Source organism: Tursiops truncatus, chromosome 8 (assembly GCF_011762595.2).
Source record: "Tursiops truncatus isolate mTurTru1 chromosome 8, mTurTru1.mat.Y, whole genome shotgun sequence".
Taxonomy (NCBI): domain Eukaryota; kingdom Metazoa; phylum Chordata; class Mammalia; order Artiodactyla; family Delphinidae; genus Tursiops; species Tursiops truncatus.
Window position 1 is genome coordinate 81,857,344 of NC_047041.1, and position 19,241 is coordinate 81,876,584.

At 33.7% G+C, this 19,241-nt stretch overlaps 1 protein-coding gene across 5 annotated transcripts in view; it reads left to right on the forward strand.

The window, feature by feature from the left end:
• The window catches only part of ELP4 (elongator acetyltransferase complex subunit 4), a 252,720-nt gene that overhangs the window by 50,804 nt on the left and 182,675 nt on the right, over positions 1 to 19,241 (forward strand). For all 5 annotated transcript variants that reach the window (XR_012333494.1, XM_073808731.1, XM_073808732.1 and 2 more), the window contains exon 4: positions 10,836 to 10,964. Coding sequence is in view for 4 of the 5 variants with exons in the window: in XM_073808731.1 (XP_073664832.1) it covers positions 10,836 to 10,964 (129 nt within the window). In the remaining variant the exon portion in view is untranslated. The remainder of the gene's footprint in view (positions 1 to 10,835; positions 10,965 to 19,241) is intronic.

The following is a 19,241-nucleotide window of genomic DNA, read 5'->3' on the forward strand; positions in this document are numbered from 1 at the left end:
TCTGAGTTTTAAAAACATGTAACATCAACTACACCCCAGGACCTTCTAACTTACTCCCTGCAGTCTACATTTCTGAATGCTTTTAACAATTAAAGTCACTCCTCGCCCCATACTTTTGAACAGTTAAATGAAGATAATGTGGAGAACATACCTTTACTAAATCAATATTTGGGTTAAATATTTGGACCATGTTTGTATTCAAATTATGATAATCAGTAATATCTTTGGATTTGTTTCTCTTTCCAACTTTCAGAAAATAAGTATTCCCTCCAAAAACCCCCATAAATCAACAAAGTAATATACTTAGTGATACAATATAATATACTTACCGATACATGCATAATGCTTAAGTAGTATTAATTATACAGTTACCGAAACCTGCAAGGATCAAAAGATTTTATTTTTAAGAAGGATTTCTCATGCTGCATGGATTATGTTGCTACATAATAGCTCAGTAGTACTTCTGCTGAATTGTAAAATAGCTTAGAGAGGAATATGATGCCCATAGTTGGTGTAATGCATTGGTAATTAAGAGGGTGGGAGGTTAAGCTTCATTAACTGCTGAGGGATTGTATCTTGGGTTTTATTATGCCCTAGAGAACATAAAAAGTGAGAAGGGTCAAACTGTTGGAATCAGATTTTGCTTGTGCATCTGCCAAAACAAAGACCACAAAATAATAAAGCAGTAAGCACAGAATGACATGAGTTGAAAAGGGAAGAAATATATCTACAGCATCTTATGGATAAGGATAAGTGTTTCTGGTGAAAAGAATAAAAAAAATACTGGAGTATACTTTGGTATTGAAAGTTTGTAATAATTTCGTTTCATATAGCTTTTTTAAAAAGTCAAATAAATAGTTGGTTTTGTCCAAAGGTATTGCCAATTTCTTTATTCTTGTTAATTTTCTAACTTGGTGTATTTGATTAAAAGAGAGACAGACACTTTATACTTGCCATACTATCTTCTGTGGGGAACTTATGATGCCTGCTTTTTATTTTTATTTATTTATGATCCTTATTACCAAATATATGTGAACTGTAAGCACTGCATTGCAGAAAAGAACAAAAAATCTGATGTATATTCTTCCTCTTAGGAAACAAGGATACTGGGTTAGAAATCAAGACGGGGTGATTTTCGAAAGTATGAGGGAGGATGCTGATCTGTGATTGATGGCTATAATAGTTGATTATTAAAGAGCTTATTCTTAGCATTCTCTCAAAATAGACATTTTATCAAAACATCAATTAAATTTTTTGTTTGATTAGATACAGGCATTGCAACAAATGGTAGAGATTACAGATACAGTGGTCATCTCTGATAGGGTCAGTGATTCACCGTGAGCAGGGTAGGTGATGGCATACTTCAAAAATTTTAGGGCTTACAAATATAACAACATGTTGAATGCAAACTCTTACAGAAATTTCTGAATATTAGAAGACAAAAGTACCAGAATATTTTTTTCCCAAAAATGTCATTTCTTGGTATATCTAATCATTCATTTTCACTTGAAGAGAACAGGAAAATGGATTTCATTTCTTATATTCCCTCCATTCCTCAGTATCATGTCACATTTTTAGTTCCTTCCTTTTCTTCATGTTTAGTCCTTAACTTTCTTGTTCTGCTTTTTATTCTCTTCGCAGCAAGTCTTTTTTCCCACCAGTTTCATTGAGATGTAGTTGACATATAACATATTATTTTAAGGTGTACAACATAATGTTTGGATATATGTATATATTGTGGAATAACTACCACAATAAGTTTAGTTAACATCCATCACCTCACAGTTACAATTTTTTTCTTGTGATGAGGACTTTTAAGATCTACTCTCTCAGCAACTTTCGAATATACAATACAGTATTGTTAGCTATAGTCACCATTGCTGTACCTTTATCATGTACAGAAATTATTTATCTTATAACTGGAAGTTTGTACCTTTTGACCACCATTGCCCATTTCCCTGCTTCTGGCAACCACCAATCTATTCTCTATTTTTATGAGGTCAGATTTTTTAGATCCCACATATAAATGAGCTCATATGGCATTTATCTTTCTTCATCTGACTTACTTCAGTTAGCATGATGCCCTCAAGTCCATCATGTTGTCACAAATGGGAGGATTTCCTTTCATTTTTTTTTATGGCTGAATAATATTCTATATATTAAACATTTTTTTCATCTGTTGATGGATACTTAAGTTGTTTCTATGTCTTGACTATTAAAAAAAATGCTACAGTGACATGTGGCTACAGATATCTCTTTGATATAATGATTTCATTTCCTTCAAATATATACCCAGAAGTGAAATTGCTGGATCATATAGTAGTTCTATATTTAATTTTTTGAGGAACTTCCATACCGTTTTCCATAGTGGCTGCACCAATTTACATTTCCACCAGCAGTGTACCAGGGTTCCCTTTTCTCCACATCCTTTCCAAAACTTGTTATCTCTTATCTTTTTTATGACAGCCATCTAACAATTATATAAAATAAAATACATTAAAAAAATTTTTATGCTTTATAAACAATATATATGTCTTCATTGTATTAAAAAGTGTTACCATTTTTTATTTTTACACTTTCTACCTCTTTATTCCTTTTTTATACTGCTGAATTATATCTTCAAATAATTTTTTCAGAAAAGGTTTGTGGTAGGTAAGCTTTTGAAACACTATATACCTTTTAAAAAGTATTTTGCACTTATGGTTAATAGGCAGTTTTCCTGGATGGAGAATTCTAGATTTAATATCAGATTTCCTTGTATTTTGAAGACATTTTTTCCTTGTCTTTTAAAATCCAGTGTTGCTGAGATATCTAATGCTAATCTATTTCTTGGCCCCTAGTAACCTCTAATCTGCTTACCATCTTTATAGTTTGCTTTTTGTAGAATTTTACATATGTGGAATCATACAGTATATAATATTTTGTATCTGGCTTCTTTCACTTAACATAATGCTTTTTAGATTAACCATATTCCTATACATATATCAGTAGAGTTTCTATCTTTAACTGATTTTTTTAGCCATTTACCAGTTGATGGACATTTGGGTTTCCACTTTTGACTATTAAATGAAGTTGTGTGAACATCCACATACATGTCTTTGTATGGACATGTTTTTATTTCTCTTTAGCAAATACCTAAGAAGATAATGGCTGGATCATATTGAAAGTGTTCACTTTTTAGAGAAATTTCCAGACTCTGCTCTAAAGTACCTGTGCAGTTTTGCATTCTCACCAGCTGTGTATAAGAATTCCAGTTGCCTGCTTTCTTTTTAACATTTGGTGTGACCATTTTTTGAATTTTATTTTAACAATTCTCATGCACACATTGTCCACTTTGTAAGAGAATAGTATGAAAGAACGTTCAAAGTATAATCATATCTTCTTTCTGAGATATTTAAGGGTTAACTGAGAGGTCTATGGATGCATGCTGCCCTGAGCCAGGAGAGGGAATTAACTAGTCTTCAGTGACTGAGGAAATAATTGTAGAGAAAGTAAGGAGGAGGCAGAGCTGAGAGAAGGGGAGAAAAGAAGAATGCAAGACAATAACCTGACTTATTATGTACTTTGAGTTTGACATGCAGTCAAACATTCAGGTAGAATATTCAGAAGGCAGTTAAAAATCTAGGCCCAGAAATTGCAGAATGATTGGAAACAGAAATTTGTTAGCAATCATTTATTTTACGTTTATTGAATGCTTATTGTATGCCAGACACTGTTATGGACTGAATATTGTGTCCCCCCTAAAATACATGTTCTTTTCGCATGCAAAATACATTTAGTCCAACCCAAAAACCAATAGTGAACCTGTGAAACCAGGCAAGTTATGTGCTTCCATAATACAGTGGTGGGACAGGCATAGGAGAAACATTCCAAATCCAAGGGAGAAAGAAGGAATGGATGATGGATCCCAAGCAAGTCTAAAATTTAATAAAGCAAATTTCATTAGATCTTAAGGCCCAAGAATAAGTCTCTTTGGTTCAATCCTCTGCCCTCTAGGCCCACTGGGGTAGCAACATCATGCCTCTTCAGCTGGGCGGGGCACCCTTTTAAACCGAGGTGGGGGCAGCCTTATCCCTCAGGCCCGTATACTTCAGGCCTGTGGTGGGAGTGGCAGCCCTGATGATCTCTGAATCAGTTTTGGGGTCCTTATTCTCTTTTCTTTCTTTTTTTTTAAGTTTTTTTGATGTGGACCATTTTAAAAGTCTTTATTGAATTTGTTACAACATTGCTTCTGTTTTATGTTTCGCTGTTTTTGGCCGCGAGGCATGTGGGATCTTAGCTCCCCAACAGGGATCGAACCCGCACCCTCTGCATTGGGAAGCGAAGACTTAATCTCTGGACTGCCAGGGAAGTCCCTTTTCTTGAAGGATAGTGCATGTTTGAAACCAAATAGCTCTGTGATCTTGTCCTGTAAAGTCAAAGAATTCCTTAATACCATCTTGCCTTCTGTAGTCCCTTTAGTTCAAACTGGCCGCCTCTCTACAGGTATAATCTTATCTCTGTTCCTGGCTTCTGTGAGATAGCTGATTAAGCCTAAGAGTTGTACCCATGATCTCTTTATCAAATGATTATTCAACCAAACCCTTAGTGTACTTTAAGAACAAGCTTTCTTATTTTTTGCAATATTGATAGGTTGAAAATTTTTCAAATCTTCAAGTTCTGGTTCCTTTTTGCTTATCAGTTACTTTAATTTATCTCTTTCCTTTTGTATTTTACTATAAGCATTCAGGAGGAACCAAGCTGTTCAGAAATTTACTTAGAAATCTCCTCAGCTAAATATTCAGTTTCATCACTCACAAGTTGTACCTTCCACAAAACAGTAGAACACAGTTCAGCCAAGTTTTTTGCCACTTCATAACAAGGATCACCTTTCCCCAGTTTTGAATAATATGTTCCTCATTTCCTTATGAAACTTCAACAGAATCACACTTAACATCCATAATTGTAGCATGTACCTCAAAACTCATCAGCCTGTATCCGTTACCCAGTTCCAAAGCCACATTTCTATTTTTATGTATTTGATACAGCAGCATACCACTTTTCAATACCAAAATCCCCATCACCTTGGGCTACCATAACAAAATATCAGACACTGGGTGGCTTAAACCACAGAAATTTATTTTTTCACAGTTCTTGAGGGTGGGAAGTCCAAGATTAAGGTGCATGCTGATTCAGTTTCTAGTGATAGCTCTTTTTCTGACTTGTAGCTGTCCACCTTTTCACTGTGTGCTCACATGACTGCTCCTTTTTGCGTGTGTGGGGAGAGAGAGAGTGCTTGATCTCTAGTGTCTCTTCTTATAAAGACACTAATCCTATTGGATCATGGCCCCATCCTTATTACCTCATTTAACCTTAATTCCCTAAAGGCTTTATCTCCAAATACTATAATATTAAGGGTTAGAGTTTCAACATAAGAATTTGCAAGGACATAAACATTCAGTCCATAGCAGGTGTTAATGATGAAAAGAGACTAAGACATAGTCCCTACCCTTAAGCATCTCACAGTGGAGTCACTGAAATTTGAGAAGGCTTTTTTTTTTTTTTTTTTTTTTTTTTTTTGCGGTATGCAGGCCTCCCACTGCTGTGGCCTCTCCCGTTGCGGAGCACAGGCTCCAGACACACAGGCTCAGCAGCCGCTCCACGGCATGTGGGATCTTCCCAGACCGGGGCACGAACCCGTGTCCCCTGCATCGGCAGGCGGACTCTCAACCACTGAGCCACCAGGGAAGCCCCTGAGAAGGCTTTTTTATCTAAATAAAGACATATGAAGAATTTTTATATAGATTTTTTTTTTTAAGTTGAGACTTCTAAAACACTAGGAATAATGCTGGCAATGCTAGCAATGATACAAAGTCACATGCTTTTTGTTGTGTTGAATTTTGTAGTGAATGCAATATGGACATTCAGTTTGCAAGGAAGAAACATCTGTAGTTAATTAAATGGAAGAGGAGAGATGGGGGGAGTGGGGTAGACTGCTATTTCCTCTATTTCATTTCTTTCCTTTAATGTTGCAACTTCACTTCAGAGAGGGTCTCTTGGATTGGATAGTCATCATCATATATGGATATTCCCAAAAGAGCTTTCTTTGTCTCAAGCACCAATCACTCTTCTAATCTGATGGTTTTAATACAAACACACTACTTCATGGAATAACAAATAATTAAGCTGTTTTTCCTTAGAAGAAAGATAGTACACCTAATCGGCCCTTTGAGACTCCATAACTCACTCAATACTGCAAAATAAACTTTTTTGAAATGCCTAACATTGGTGGGAGGTGTTTCTTTTAATATTGATATAAAAATGAGTTTGGGGTTGGTGGGGTGTGCATAGACCACCATCAGCTCTTTCTTATGGCACTTATTTGCCTTATTATTTCTGTATTGCTTGTTGTTTTTTAAGTTTTTGTGTCTATTTATAGATAAAATATGAAGATTTAGTTCTCATTTAATACCACACATTCTCTTTATGTCTCTGTTTCTCCTTTCAGTATATTTAAGTTGTCTTCCCTGGTCAAGTCAGTTATTCATTGTTTACGTTGTGTCAATTTATTCATTACAGTATTTAACATTCTATATTATATGTGTATCCCCTTTTCTGGTACACCAATTATTTTTTCTGAAGTTAATCATTGCCTCATTTTTTTCAACTGTATCAATTATTAGTTCATCTCCAAACTTTCCACTAAAGCCCTAAAACTCCCCCTTAATGTGTTTAAGCATCATCTCCCTAGACTTCTCCATCTTCTTCCAAATGGATTGCTTGCTCTGTAGGCTGTCTACATAGCTGTTATTCTGGTGCTTCCCTTCTTCATCCTAACAGTTGCCTTTGAGAATGAATGGAAGTAGAGGGTAAGTGTGAGATGATAAAGTTGTTTTTTTTTTAATTTTGTACGTCTGAAAATTTTACATTAGTTTGGTTGACTATAGAACACTAGGCTAGAAATAACTTCCCTCTGTAAAGTCCAGTGTTGCGTTTGCAAAGTTTGATGCCATTCATATTCCTGACCTGTCCCCAACCAACCCCTGGAAGCTTTTCAGGTATTTTCTTTTGCCCCTCTTGTTCTAAAATGTCAGAATTATGTGCTTTGATGTAGGTCTATTTTCATTCACAGTTTGAGTACTCCATAGGATTTTAAATCTAAAATGTCATAATTTTCACTTCTGGAAATTTCTCTTAGGTTCTTTCTTTGATATTTTCCTCTGCTGTATTTTCTATTTTTCTGTCTAGAAGTGCTAAATCTAAAACTCTTAGAAGAAAACAAAGGTTTTCTTTGACCTTTGTTTTCTTTGATCTTGGATTAGGCCAACAGTTTCTTAAATATAACACCAAAAGTACAAGCAACAAAAGAAATAAAAACAATAAATTGGGCTTCATCAAAATTAAAGTTTTTACATCAGAAGACACTGCTGATAACACATATATATGGAATCTTAAAAATAAATAAATAGTCATGAAGAACCTAGGGGCAAGATGGGAATAAAGACACAGACCTACTAGAGAATGGACTTGAGGACACAGGGAGGGGGAAGTGTAAGCTGGGACAAAGTGAGAGAGTGGTAGTGTGTATATGGACATATATATACTACCAAATGTAAAATAGATAGCTAGTGGGAAGCAGTTGCATAGCACAGGGAGATTAGCTCTGTGCTTTGTGACCACCTAGAAGGGTGGGATAGGGAGGGTGGGAGGGAGGGAGACGCAAAAGGGAAGAGATATGGGGATATATGTGTATGTATAACTGATTCACTTCGTTATAAAGCAGAAACTAACATACCATTGTAAAGCAATTATACTCCAATAAAAATGTTAAAAAAAAAAAAGACACTGCTGAGAAAGTAAAAAAGTTTAATCACAGAATGTGAGAAAATATCTGTAAATCATGTACATGATAAGGGTCTAATACCCAGAATAAATAAAGAACTATCACAACTCATCAACATAAACAACCCAATTAAAAAATGGGCAAAGGACATATAGACATATTTCCAAGGAAGATATACAAATGACCAAGACTAGCCCATGAAAAGATACTCAACATCATTAGTCATTAGTGAAATGCAAATCAAAACCACAGTGAGATACCACTTCATACCCACTAGGATAGCTATTTTAAGAAAAAGAAAGAAAAAGTGTTAGAGAGGATGTGAAAAAATTGGAACCTGCAAACATCGTTCGTAGGAATATGAAATGGTGCAGCCACTGTGGAAAACATTTTTGTAGTTCCTCAAAAAGTTGAACAGAGCTCCCCTGTGACCCAGCAATTCTTCTCCTAGGTATGTACCCAAGAGAATTGGAAATATATGTTCACAGAAAAACTCATGCATGAGTATTCATAGCCACTTTAGTCTTAATAGCCAAAAAGTGGGAACAATCTAAATGTCTACCAGTTGATGAATGGATAAACAAATGTGACATATCCATACAATGGAATATTATTCAGTCATAAAACAGAATGAAGTATTCATACATTCTACAACATAGATGAACCTTGAAAACACCATGCTAAGTGAAAGAAAGCAGACACAAAAGGCCATGTGTTATATAATTCTGTTTATATGAAATGTCCAGAATAGACTAAACCATAGGGACAGAAAGTAGATTAATGATTGCCAGGGACTAGGAGAAGGGGGAATGAGGAGTGACTGCTTAATGAGTATGCGGTTTCTTTTGGGAGTGATGAAAATGTTCTGAAAGTAGAAAGTGGTAATGTTTGCATAACTCTGAATATACTAAAAATCACTGAACTGTACACTTTAAAATGCTTAAAATGATGAATTTTGTTTTATGTGAATTTTATCTCAATTAAAAATACATATCTGTATATATGTATATATATATTTATTATTTATATATATGAAAACCTTTATATATATATAATCTTATAAACCTTATATATATAACCTTTAGATGGATGTTACTAGAGTGTACTTTCTATACATATTTTGAACATTTTCATCCTTAGCTTTAGGAAATAAGCATCTGTTTTATCAATACTAAAATTAGAATCATTATAATTTTCACCTTACTTGTAACAGTTTTCAAAATAGTGAAATGTCCGCCCTAGGAGTAGATGACATATTTAATAAGATATATAAGGAAATGCTTACCTGTGTTTTGTTTACATATGTTAGCCATATTAATGAGGTCTCTAATATTTTAGGTCTAGTTCTTTAATACTATACACCTTAATGTTAGAACATTTCTATTCAAAATTGATATAGTTTAATCAATGAAAGAAAGTGTGGTATACATTTTAAAAATATACATTCCATCTCTTTTGCAAAAAAATTTTTTAATGTTTTTGTTGTTCAGTTTTGGATGACCTTAGTAAGTGTTCCTGAGATTAGTAAGTGTTCCTGAGATTGCAAAAAAGTTAACACAAATATTTATACTAAACATTGCCTAATATTGGCAATAAAAAAATGTGCAGCTCTGAGTAATAGTTAAGACAATTATTTGACTGAATTCTCATAATCGAACTTTTATTGAATGCTTAACATGTGGCAGGTACCATTCTCTGCATTTACATTTTTAACTCATTTATTACTTACAACAAACCAATGAAGTAAATACTATTATCTACATTTTTTCCATTAATCAGTGGAGGCATATAGAGGTGCTACTAGTGGTCAGCGTAACCACAGACACAACTCTAATGTAAAGTCAAGATTTGAATCTAAACAGTCTGGATGCAGAATTCAAATTCATAACTGCTGTGTTGGATTGAACTATATGCCTCACAAATATTTGTTTCCATTGGAAAAATAAGTTACTTTATATTTTGTAAGAGATTAATGCTTTGCTAGGAATGATGTATTCAGAGTTTTAATGATACAACTAGTTTCTAATAGTGGCATATATTATAGAGTGAATCCACTTTGAGATCTTTTAGGAGGTGACTAAGATATATGACGGTTACTGTATTTCTAGGTGATTAGTTGACATGATTCTAAGCATAAGTAAATTTGATCCTGAAAAGTAAAAGTCGCAACTTGGACTAATTTATGATGTGGCACAAGATTATGTTTACTATCCAAATGCCCCACATTATCTTTATGATTCTAGCTAATAAAAAACAAAATTATTGCTGGTGCTTTCCTTCTGCAAAAAACATGTGTACCTTTTTCTTTGGATTATTTCTATAGTACCTCTTCACAAAACCATGTTTCTGTATGTTTTCTTGTAGCCACTCAGTAGGTCACTCAGTAGTAGGTCAGCTTCCAAGAAAGAAAAGAAAAATTGGAATTCAATGTCTCTTCATTTAATCAGAGATTTTAAATTCTATTTTCATTTTTAAAAGAAGATCATAGGCTTGCAGGTGCAAAACTAATGTGTGATATGGGCAAAATAAATGTCTTTATTCTTAGTTGTTACTTCACCCATTATTTCGGTGAATGAGTTTTTTGAATTCTAGAATTACAAACCAGTAAACAGATTACGCACATGCTTTATTTTTACCTTGTGGCAAACATAACAATAATTACATGTAATACATAAGTGCTAATTCTAGACTTTGCTTGAAGTGTATAAATTTTTCTAATGATCATAGCCTCCTGCAATAGCATTTGATTTTTGCTAGTATAAAAATTTGAGTATTTTCTTTAAATACTAGTTCACTGGTAAAAATTTAAACTTCACATTTAATGTTAGGTAAACCCTCTTTCTCTACTTTAGAAATATCTATATTGTCATGATTTTATGCTTGAATCAATTTGAAGGTGTCAATTTTTAATACATTGGAAAGTTCTAGTATTGCTAATATTATGATTTAAGAAAATTTTCACTTTTTTTTTTTTACCACAGTTGCTCAGTAATATGTCATTCTGTTTTCTTAGGAACTTCCTGCACCATTACTTGATGATAATTGTAAAAAAGAATGTGATGAAGACATATGTAATCATAAAACAGAATCTAACATTAAGATGAAAATAGCTTGGCGTTACCAGTTATTACCCAAGATGGAGGCAAGTCAATAAATTATTTCTAAAATTTGCAAATATATTTGTTTTCATTTTACAAGATCTCTTGTGGTATACTTGTTATTCTTTAAATGTAATACAATGTATATTTGTTTATTTATTTATTTTTTGCGGTACGCGGGCCTCTCACTGTTGTGGCCTCTCCTGTTGCGGAGCACAGGCTCCGGACGCACAGGCTCAGCAGCCATGGCTCATGGGCCCAGCCGCTCTGCGGCATGTGGGATCTTCCCGAACTGGGGCATGAACCCGTGTCCCCTGCATCAGCAGGCAGACTCTCAACCACTGCGCCACCAGGGAAGCCCTATATTTGTTTGTTTAAATAATTAGTTATTTCATTTGTAAAGTGTCTTATCAAGATGACTTTTTCCCAGTTTTATTCTGAAATAATTGACGTATGTCACTGTATAAGCTTAAGGTGTACAGCATGGTGGTTTGATTTACATATATTGTGAAATGACTGCTAGAGTAGGTTCAGTTAACATCCATCATCTCGTATAGAGAAAATGAAAAGAAGAAGAAAAAGAAATATTTCCCCTTGTGATGAGAATGCTAGGATTTACTCTCTTAACTTTCCTATATATTATTCAACAGTCTTAGCTATAGTCATCATCATGTACATTATATCCCTAGTACTTATTTACCTTATAACTGGAAGTTTGTAACTTTTAACCACCTTCCTCCAATTCTCCCTCCCACTACCCTCTGCCTCTGGTACCCAACGTCTCATCTTTTTTTTCTGTTAGTTAATTTCTGTTTTATTTTGTTTTATTTTTAGATTACACATGTAAGTGAGATCATACATTATTTGTCTTTCTTTGTCTGACTTATTTCACTTAGCATAGTGCCACTAAGTTCCATCCTTGTTGCAAATGGCAAGATTTCCTCATTTTTTATGACTAAACAATATTCCATTGTATATATCTCACAACTTGCTTATTCATTTATCCATCAATTGACACTTTGTAAATAAAGCTGCTATGAACATAGGGTTGCAGATACCTTTTTGAGTTAGTGTTTTCATGTCCTTTGAATATATTCCCAGAAGTGGAGTTGCTAGATCATATGGTAGTTCTATTTTTAATTTTTTGAGGATCCTCCATACTACTTTCCATAATCACTGCACCAATTTACAATTCCACCAACATTGCACAAGGGTTCCCTTTTCTCCACATCCATGCCAGCATTTGTTGTCTCTTATCTTTTCCATGATGGCTGTTCTAACAGGTGTGAGGTGATTATTTTAACAACTTAACATTGTGGTTTTAATTTGCATTTCCCTAATGAGTAGTGTTGTTGAGTGTATTTTCATGTACCTGTTGGCCTTTTTAATTTTGTCTTTGGAAAAATGTTTATTCAGGTCCGTTGTCCATTTTTAAATTAGGTTAGTGGGGTTTTTTTACTATTGAGTTATATGAGTTTTTAAATATATTTTGGATATTAACCCCTTATCAGATACATGTTTTGCAAAAAATTTTTCCCATTCCATAGGTTATCTTTTCACTTTATTGATGGTTTCTTTGGCTGTACAGAAGCTTTTTAATTTGATATAGACATACTTGTTTATTTTTTATTTTGTTGCATATGCTTTGGGTGTCATATCCAAAAACTTATTACCAAGACCCATGTCAAGGAGCTTTATTCCTGCGTTTTCTTCTAGGAGTTTCATGGTTGCAGGTCTTACATTTAAGTCTTTAATGCGTTTCAAGTTAATTTTTGTGAGTAGAGTAAGATAGGGGTCCAGTTTCATTCTTTTACATGTGAATATCTAATTATCCCAGCACCATTTATTGAAGAGAATGCCTTTTCTCTGTTGACTATTCTTGGCTACCTTGTCAAACATTAGTTGACCATATATGCTTGGGTTTATTTTTGGGTTTTCAAGTCTGTTCCATTGGTCTATTTGTCTGTTTTTATGTCAGTATCATACTGTTTTGATTAATATAGCTTTATAGTATAGCTTGAACTCAGGAAGTATGATGCCTCCTGCCTTGTTCTTCTCTCTCAAAATTTCTTTGGCTTTTTGGGGTCTTTTGTGGCTTCATATAAATTTTACTAGTGTTTTTTGTCTACCTCTGTAAAAAATGACATTAGAATCTTGATAGGGATTGTACTGAATCTATAAATGGCTTTTGGTAGTATTAACATTTTAACCATGTTAATTCTTCCAACCCATGAACATGGAATACCTTTCCATTTATTTGTGTCTTCTTCAATTTCTTTCATCAATGTCTCGTAGCTTTCAGAGTAGAGATCTTTCACCTCCTTGGTTAAATTTACTCTTAAGTATTTTATTGTTTTTGATGCTATTGTAAATGGGATGATATTTCCTAAAAATAAAATTATGGTTTGTTTTTTTTTACCCAGATAGATTATTGCATTTCTTCCATAATCTCCCTATAGAATCTTTTATTCTAGGGTTGCAAGACAGAGTGAGTGAACTAATTAAGCCATTTCTATCTAATATAGTTGCCTATAAATATTCAATATAAGTAGTGGTTCTTTGGAATTACTGTTTTATTCCTGTACATTTCATTTTCAACCATTACATTTTCAAGCTGTCTGGTAACCTCTCCTATCTAGGATAAACTAAGAGACAGGATGTGAGGGGAAATTTTCTGAGAAGTCAAAACACATGTCAGTAAATCTGCCTACGAAATAAAGCTTATGAACTCTGCTCCTATTGAAGGCCCCTTCATTTGACTGTTTCCTTCATTCATTTTTCAGAACACTTTGAAGTCTACCAGACATTATCATACTGGTAGAAAAGTGGGGGAAATTCTATCTGAATAAGACAATTCCCATACTCCACACTTCTCTAATCTTCCACATTGACATCAGTGTTACCTTTCCCAATTACAGAAATACGTTTATAACACCTCTTAACTGAAAATGCCTAATTTGGTTTCCTGTTTCCTGCCCCCTTCTAAATGCATGGCAGACTGTCAATCATATTACCTTCCTGCCAACCTTAGACATAGCCTTAGAATTCTCTGCAGAATGTCTGGGTGGTCACTACCAGTTAATAAGAATTAGAATGTGAGATGAAACCCATTATAAACCCACAATGTGAAATATAAACTTCTCAAGTTGTATACAAGATTTATACCACCTAATCCAAGCCTACCTTTTTAGTCTCTGTCCTGTGTGTATATAAAACACTATATTCACCCATCCTATGAGGACTGCTCTTTGTGAATTGCTTGTATTTCTGCTGGTGATGCTTTTCACTTTCTTATTCACCAACTTATCCTTCTCCAAGGGCAAATGATATGTAATTATCTAATTTCTTATATTTGTTTCCATAGCACCACATGCATTTTAAAGTACTTCTCTACATTGTTTTATAGTTAGTTGGTAGTATAATTCTTTTCTCCACCAGACAGAATTCTCTAGAGGACAGAGAGCTTGTTTTATTATATTTTCTGTTGTATCTCCATCACCTGTGTTAATGCCATTTATTCATTCAGTCAGAAAATATTGATTAAGCATCAACTGTGTACCAAGTATAAAATGTGTTGTAATAGGTGGATATTAAGCAATGGTAAATTGTTCTAATTTAGGTGGGAAAGCTATTTGAATAGTATCATTTTTAAGTGAGATTTATTTAAATGACTGTGAACAAACTACAAATAGGAGAGGGGTTATTTGCAACTCATAGTAGAATAAGGAATAGTCTACCAACTAAATTTTTGAAAACAGGAAAAAAAGTAAAAAGGAAACTTAGGTAGTCCTTAAACATACAAGAACAGATGCCAAATTTCAATTATAATAAAAGAAATGCAAATTAAAACTATACTGGCCTGCCATTTTTGTATTATTAGATTGTCAGTAATCTAAAATGTTTGGTAAGACACTAAATTAGCAAAGGTGGGAAGAAACTAGTACTCTCATACTTTGCTGGTAAAAATGTAAATAGGTACAGCTTCCGTGGAGGGTAATTTGGCAGTGTCCTTCAAAATTACAAAAACGTATACCCTTTGATTCTTTTGGAAATTTACGTCATGAATATATTTACTCAGATGTACAATGAATTATGTATGACCTACTTATGAGGCATTTTTTTTAATAATAAAAGATTGGAAATAACCTAAATGTCCATCAGTAAGCAACTAGTTAAATAAATTACAGTATATGTGGACAGTAGAAAACCATACATTTGTATTAAAAAGTGAAAGGAAGCTCTATGTAATCAGAATTTGTTACAGGCATAGCTTAGAATGGGATTGAAAAACTGGGTACAAGAGACCAGAATAAATGTAGTTATTCTGCTTGGGAAAACGTGAGTTAATTTACAAAGATTAAAACAGACAAGCAATGTAGAGACTAGCACTTGAGAACCCTAATAGCAAAGAACTTCATGCCTTTAATCTGGCTGATTCATTTAAGTAACTGGGCTTAAGGGTGACTCTTTTGTAAAGAGTGACTGTATTTCTAATTTTTCTACTGGTATGTTCTGAAAGTCATTAAGAACGTAAGCTCTAAGTTGAATTTAGCTTTTGTGTAAAGACAATATACCAATTCAGTTTTAGATCATATAAAATATTTATATCTTCCATTTCTTTTATTTTTACTCTTAGCTAGGTTTTGGTCTTTTCGTTGGTCACTAACATTCTTGAAGTGAAATTGTCAGTGAAAATGCAAGTGATTGAAACTTTAAACCTTTTTTTCTTGCTGCTTCTTATAAAATCTGTTTAAACTTGGGGAGAAAGTTCTTTGTTTCTTTATAGTTAATTGTCTCCTTCTATATTGTAATTACAGATGCCATTCCTGCCCCCTTTCACATATGAGTAAATACTGCTTGCTCTGTTTTTACTTTTAGAGTATGGTGTGCTTGCCGTTGTTATTATGGGGGTAAACTTCTCAGAGGTTACACATTAACACAAGCCTCAGTTTTCAAGGCTTACAGCTTCAGTGTTTTAAAAATTATGTTCTTACAATGATGTTCTCCAGACGACTTATTTTCCCATTTTCTTCAGGACTCCATTAAAATATCACTTTATCGGGAATGTCTTCCTTTGTCACTCTGTATAAAATAAAACCTCTCTCTCTTTCTCTCATCCCCTTTCACCACCATATTTCTCTTCAGGGTACTTGCCATCATCTAGCAAATAATATATCATCCATCTCCTCCTACTAGAGTGTGAACCAATGGGAGAAAAAAACTTTTACTATTTTGTTTTACTGGCATATGGTAGGTGCTCAATAGTTATTTGTTGAATACAGGAGTGAATGACATATAGTTTGTGAATTAAATGTTAAAGTGAGTTGAGTTGTATTAATTAATACACATAAATTAGCAGCTTATTTTGAATTTACAGTCAATGGTCAAACTTAAGTTTACTAGTATTTACAAGTAAGTTCTGTCAAGTTTAGAAAATAGAATCATCTCTGGCTTCTTTGCTTTTCTTTGAAATGTCACTAGCATGTATATTTGCCTGTAACACAAATTTTATATATGATGATTCGCCAAGACTGAGTAGACTTTGAGGATCACTCTTCACTATCTACTTTATAAATCCAGACCTTACCTTGCCATTATCATTTTAAAAACAACAACAGTAAAACCCTGGTTTTCTGTATTTTACTTGGGACAAACTATAGTTAACACTGTTATGAGTAAAGATTAAACAAGTCGTCCAAAACATAATGTAACAGAAAGGTATTCGGTTGATTATCAGAGATGCCTCTTAATTCAAGTCATCACCAGGTCCTTAAGAGTGTAGTCATATTCCCATTTAGGGAATGCAAAAAAGGATAAGAATATGTACACCTAAATAAATAACAGTAGCTCAGTAAAGCATAAAGTAGTGCTTCTTCCTCTTGGAGGCGTGTGTAGTTTTTAGAAACCTACCTTCCCTCATCCTGTGATTTTGATTTTCTCTCCTACATGGCCATGCCTCCTTCTTTCCTATCCAATCATCAAACCCTATTCCCTCTTCACGCCAAGAATTCATAGCCTACAGCATATTCTGAGACTTAAGTTTTTCAATATTGTAGAGCTCTACTACCAAGGCCTACCATGGCTCCAGCAATTTATGACAGCATATTAGATCTTTATTATAGTAAATCCTCATTACACTTTGAATTTCCATCTTACTGGTTCAGCTACAACAGTCCTGTAATAGATGTGTGCATGTTGTAGATGACAACAAATACCATTTTTCCCATAAAGCAATGTAATTGCAAAGGATAGTGATGGATCTTCTGATTCTCTGGTGAATCATGACACAATAATAATAATTAATAATATTTATGTAGCACTTCATAATTTACAAAATATTCATTTCCAGTATTGCATTAGATTCTCACAACAGCCTAGTAAAATAGTTATTATTAGCTCTGATTTCTGGTGATTGAACTGAGGCTCAAAATGGTTTAGTAACCATTTGGGTTCTTGCTTTCTGTTATGCCATGCTGAGAAACAAAAAATGATAACAATAAAAAGAAAATGTCTTATTTAGACTGTTTATTTGTGGTGCAGCTTTTCTCTGAAATTTTTCTTTCTTTCTAACATACTTAAGTTGGGGGATGGTATTGCTGTTTTGTTGCTCTGTGCTCCTCCTGAACCCCCATCAGAGTTCATTCTCCTTTGGCATAATAAATTTTTACTGAACCATTCCATTTTACTCTCTTCCACAGTTGACAAAGTTAAAGAGTAGTTTATGAATGTGAAATAGAAGTTTTCATAATGTAAAACTAAAGCAACGTGTCTTATCAAACTGAGTAAATGGAATAGTTATTGCTGATAGTTTAATTTTTTTAATGCATTTACTTCTTCAGGAAGTTGATAGGTTTTCATGGATTACCATTACTACTACTACTACTGCTAGTACTGCTATTATTATTATTATATTTAATGACCTTTTTTTAGAGGAAATATTTTAAGTCTTTGTTTTACAATTCTAAGCCTCAGAAGATTTCACAGCATTCCAGTTATCTGATGATATGTTAATGCTATGTGTGTTGGGTAGAAAAAAACTTACAAAATTGTTTTTCCTGTAAGAGTATATTTAATTTTCATTTTTTATTGAAGCATTAAAGTTTCTCATCATTAATACAATGGTTAGTGTCTACCTTGTGAATCTATTAGTTGCCCTATCTAATCCTAATTTCTAAAAAATTAATAATTTAGTTTTAATAAGAAAAGCTTCCAAATTTATTTTTACATTTTGATTAATTATTTGTGTTCTATATGTAAACTGTCACAGCATGAAATCAATTTTCTGCCTTGATTCATCCCAAATCTGAGAGTTCTGTCACTTTAATATTATAATTAGGAACATTGATAGAGACGGCAACTTAAAAAGCATACTTTGCTTCTTGGCAATTTAGCATATTTCTCAAAGTGCATAGGATTTCAAGAACCTTCAGTCCACTAATAAATTTATTAACTCAAACTTAAAAGAAGCGAAAAGTCTCTCTTTCTTTCTCTCTCCCCATGGCCAGTCCGCCAAAATAGATTATTCATGCTTATTTGATTCAGGTAGGCTTTTGCAAGCTTCCCTACTAGGCCTGGGAATGTGGTACATTGAGGCCTTTTCAGAGGCTTCTGACATAGACCAAGCTTTTATTGCATGGTGTTTTATTATTACCAAATCCTAGTCTCCACCCAGTTTGTAGGCACTCTGCTTATTCTTTTGAATCAGAAAAGGTTATCACCTACCTTAATCCATGCAGCAGTGTGGATTAAGGACACCAGTGTGCCCCAGGATTCTCAAAGAGGATCCTGGAAACTTCTTGTTTCTTCTTTTTTGCTGTCTTTACTAAATTCTATTGGGCCTTAGGGGGATTTGCATCTGAAATGGGCAACCTGGTGTTTTTCTCAATGAAGACATCAGATCAAAGTTCAGTTAGTCAAGGCCTTTCTAAAACATTAAGGGGGTTTGGACTTACACAATAAAAAGATGAGCTCTAGCAGAGATTGCAGTAAAAACATTCTGAACTATAATCCGGATAAAGAATAGATTATAGGCCAAAGAACAGACCTTGTTTAAATTGCTTTAGACTAATAACTTTACATTTAAAAACTTTACATCCTATTTTTAAGAGACAAATTTTAATGTGACATAATGTATTTGTCAGTACTTTCCGTGGCCAATAGATAAATCATGTTTTTGAAACCGTACTTCTGTTTATATTGTATTGAAAAGATTAGATTAAGCCAACTGATAGGTCTCTTTCATTAATGAAAATAAACAGTACCTTATGGAGGAATGAACAGCCATTTTATCTAGAAAATAAATGTCAAACCCTCGGATTCTG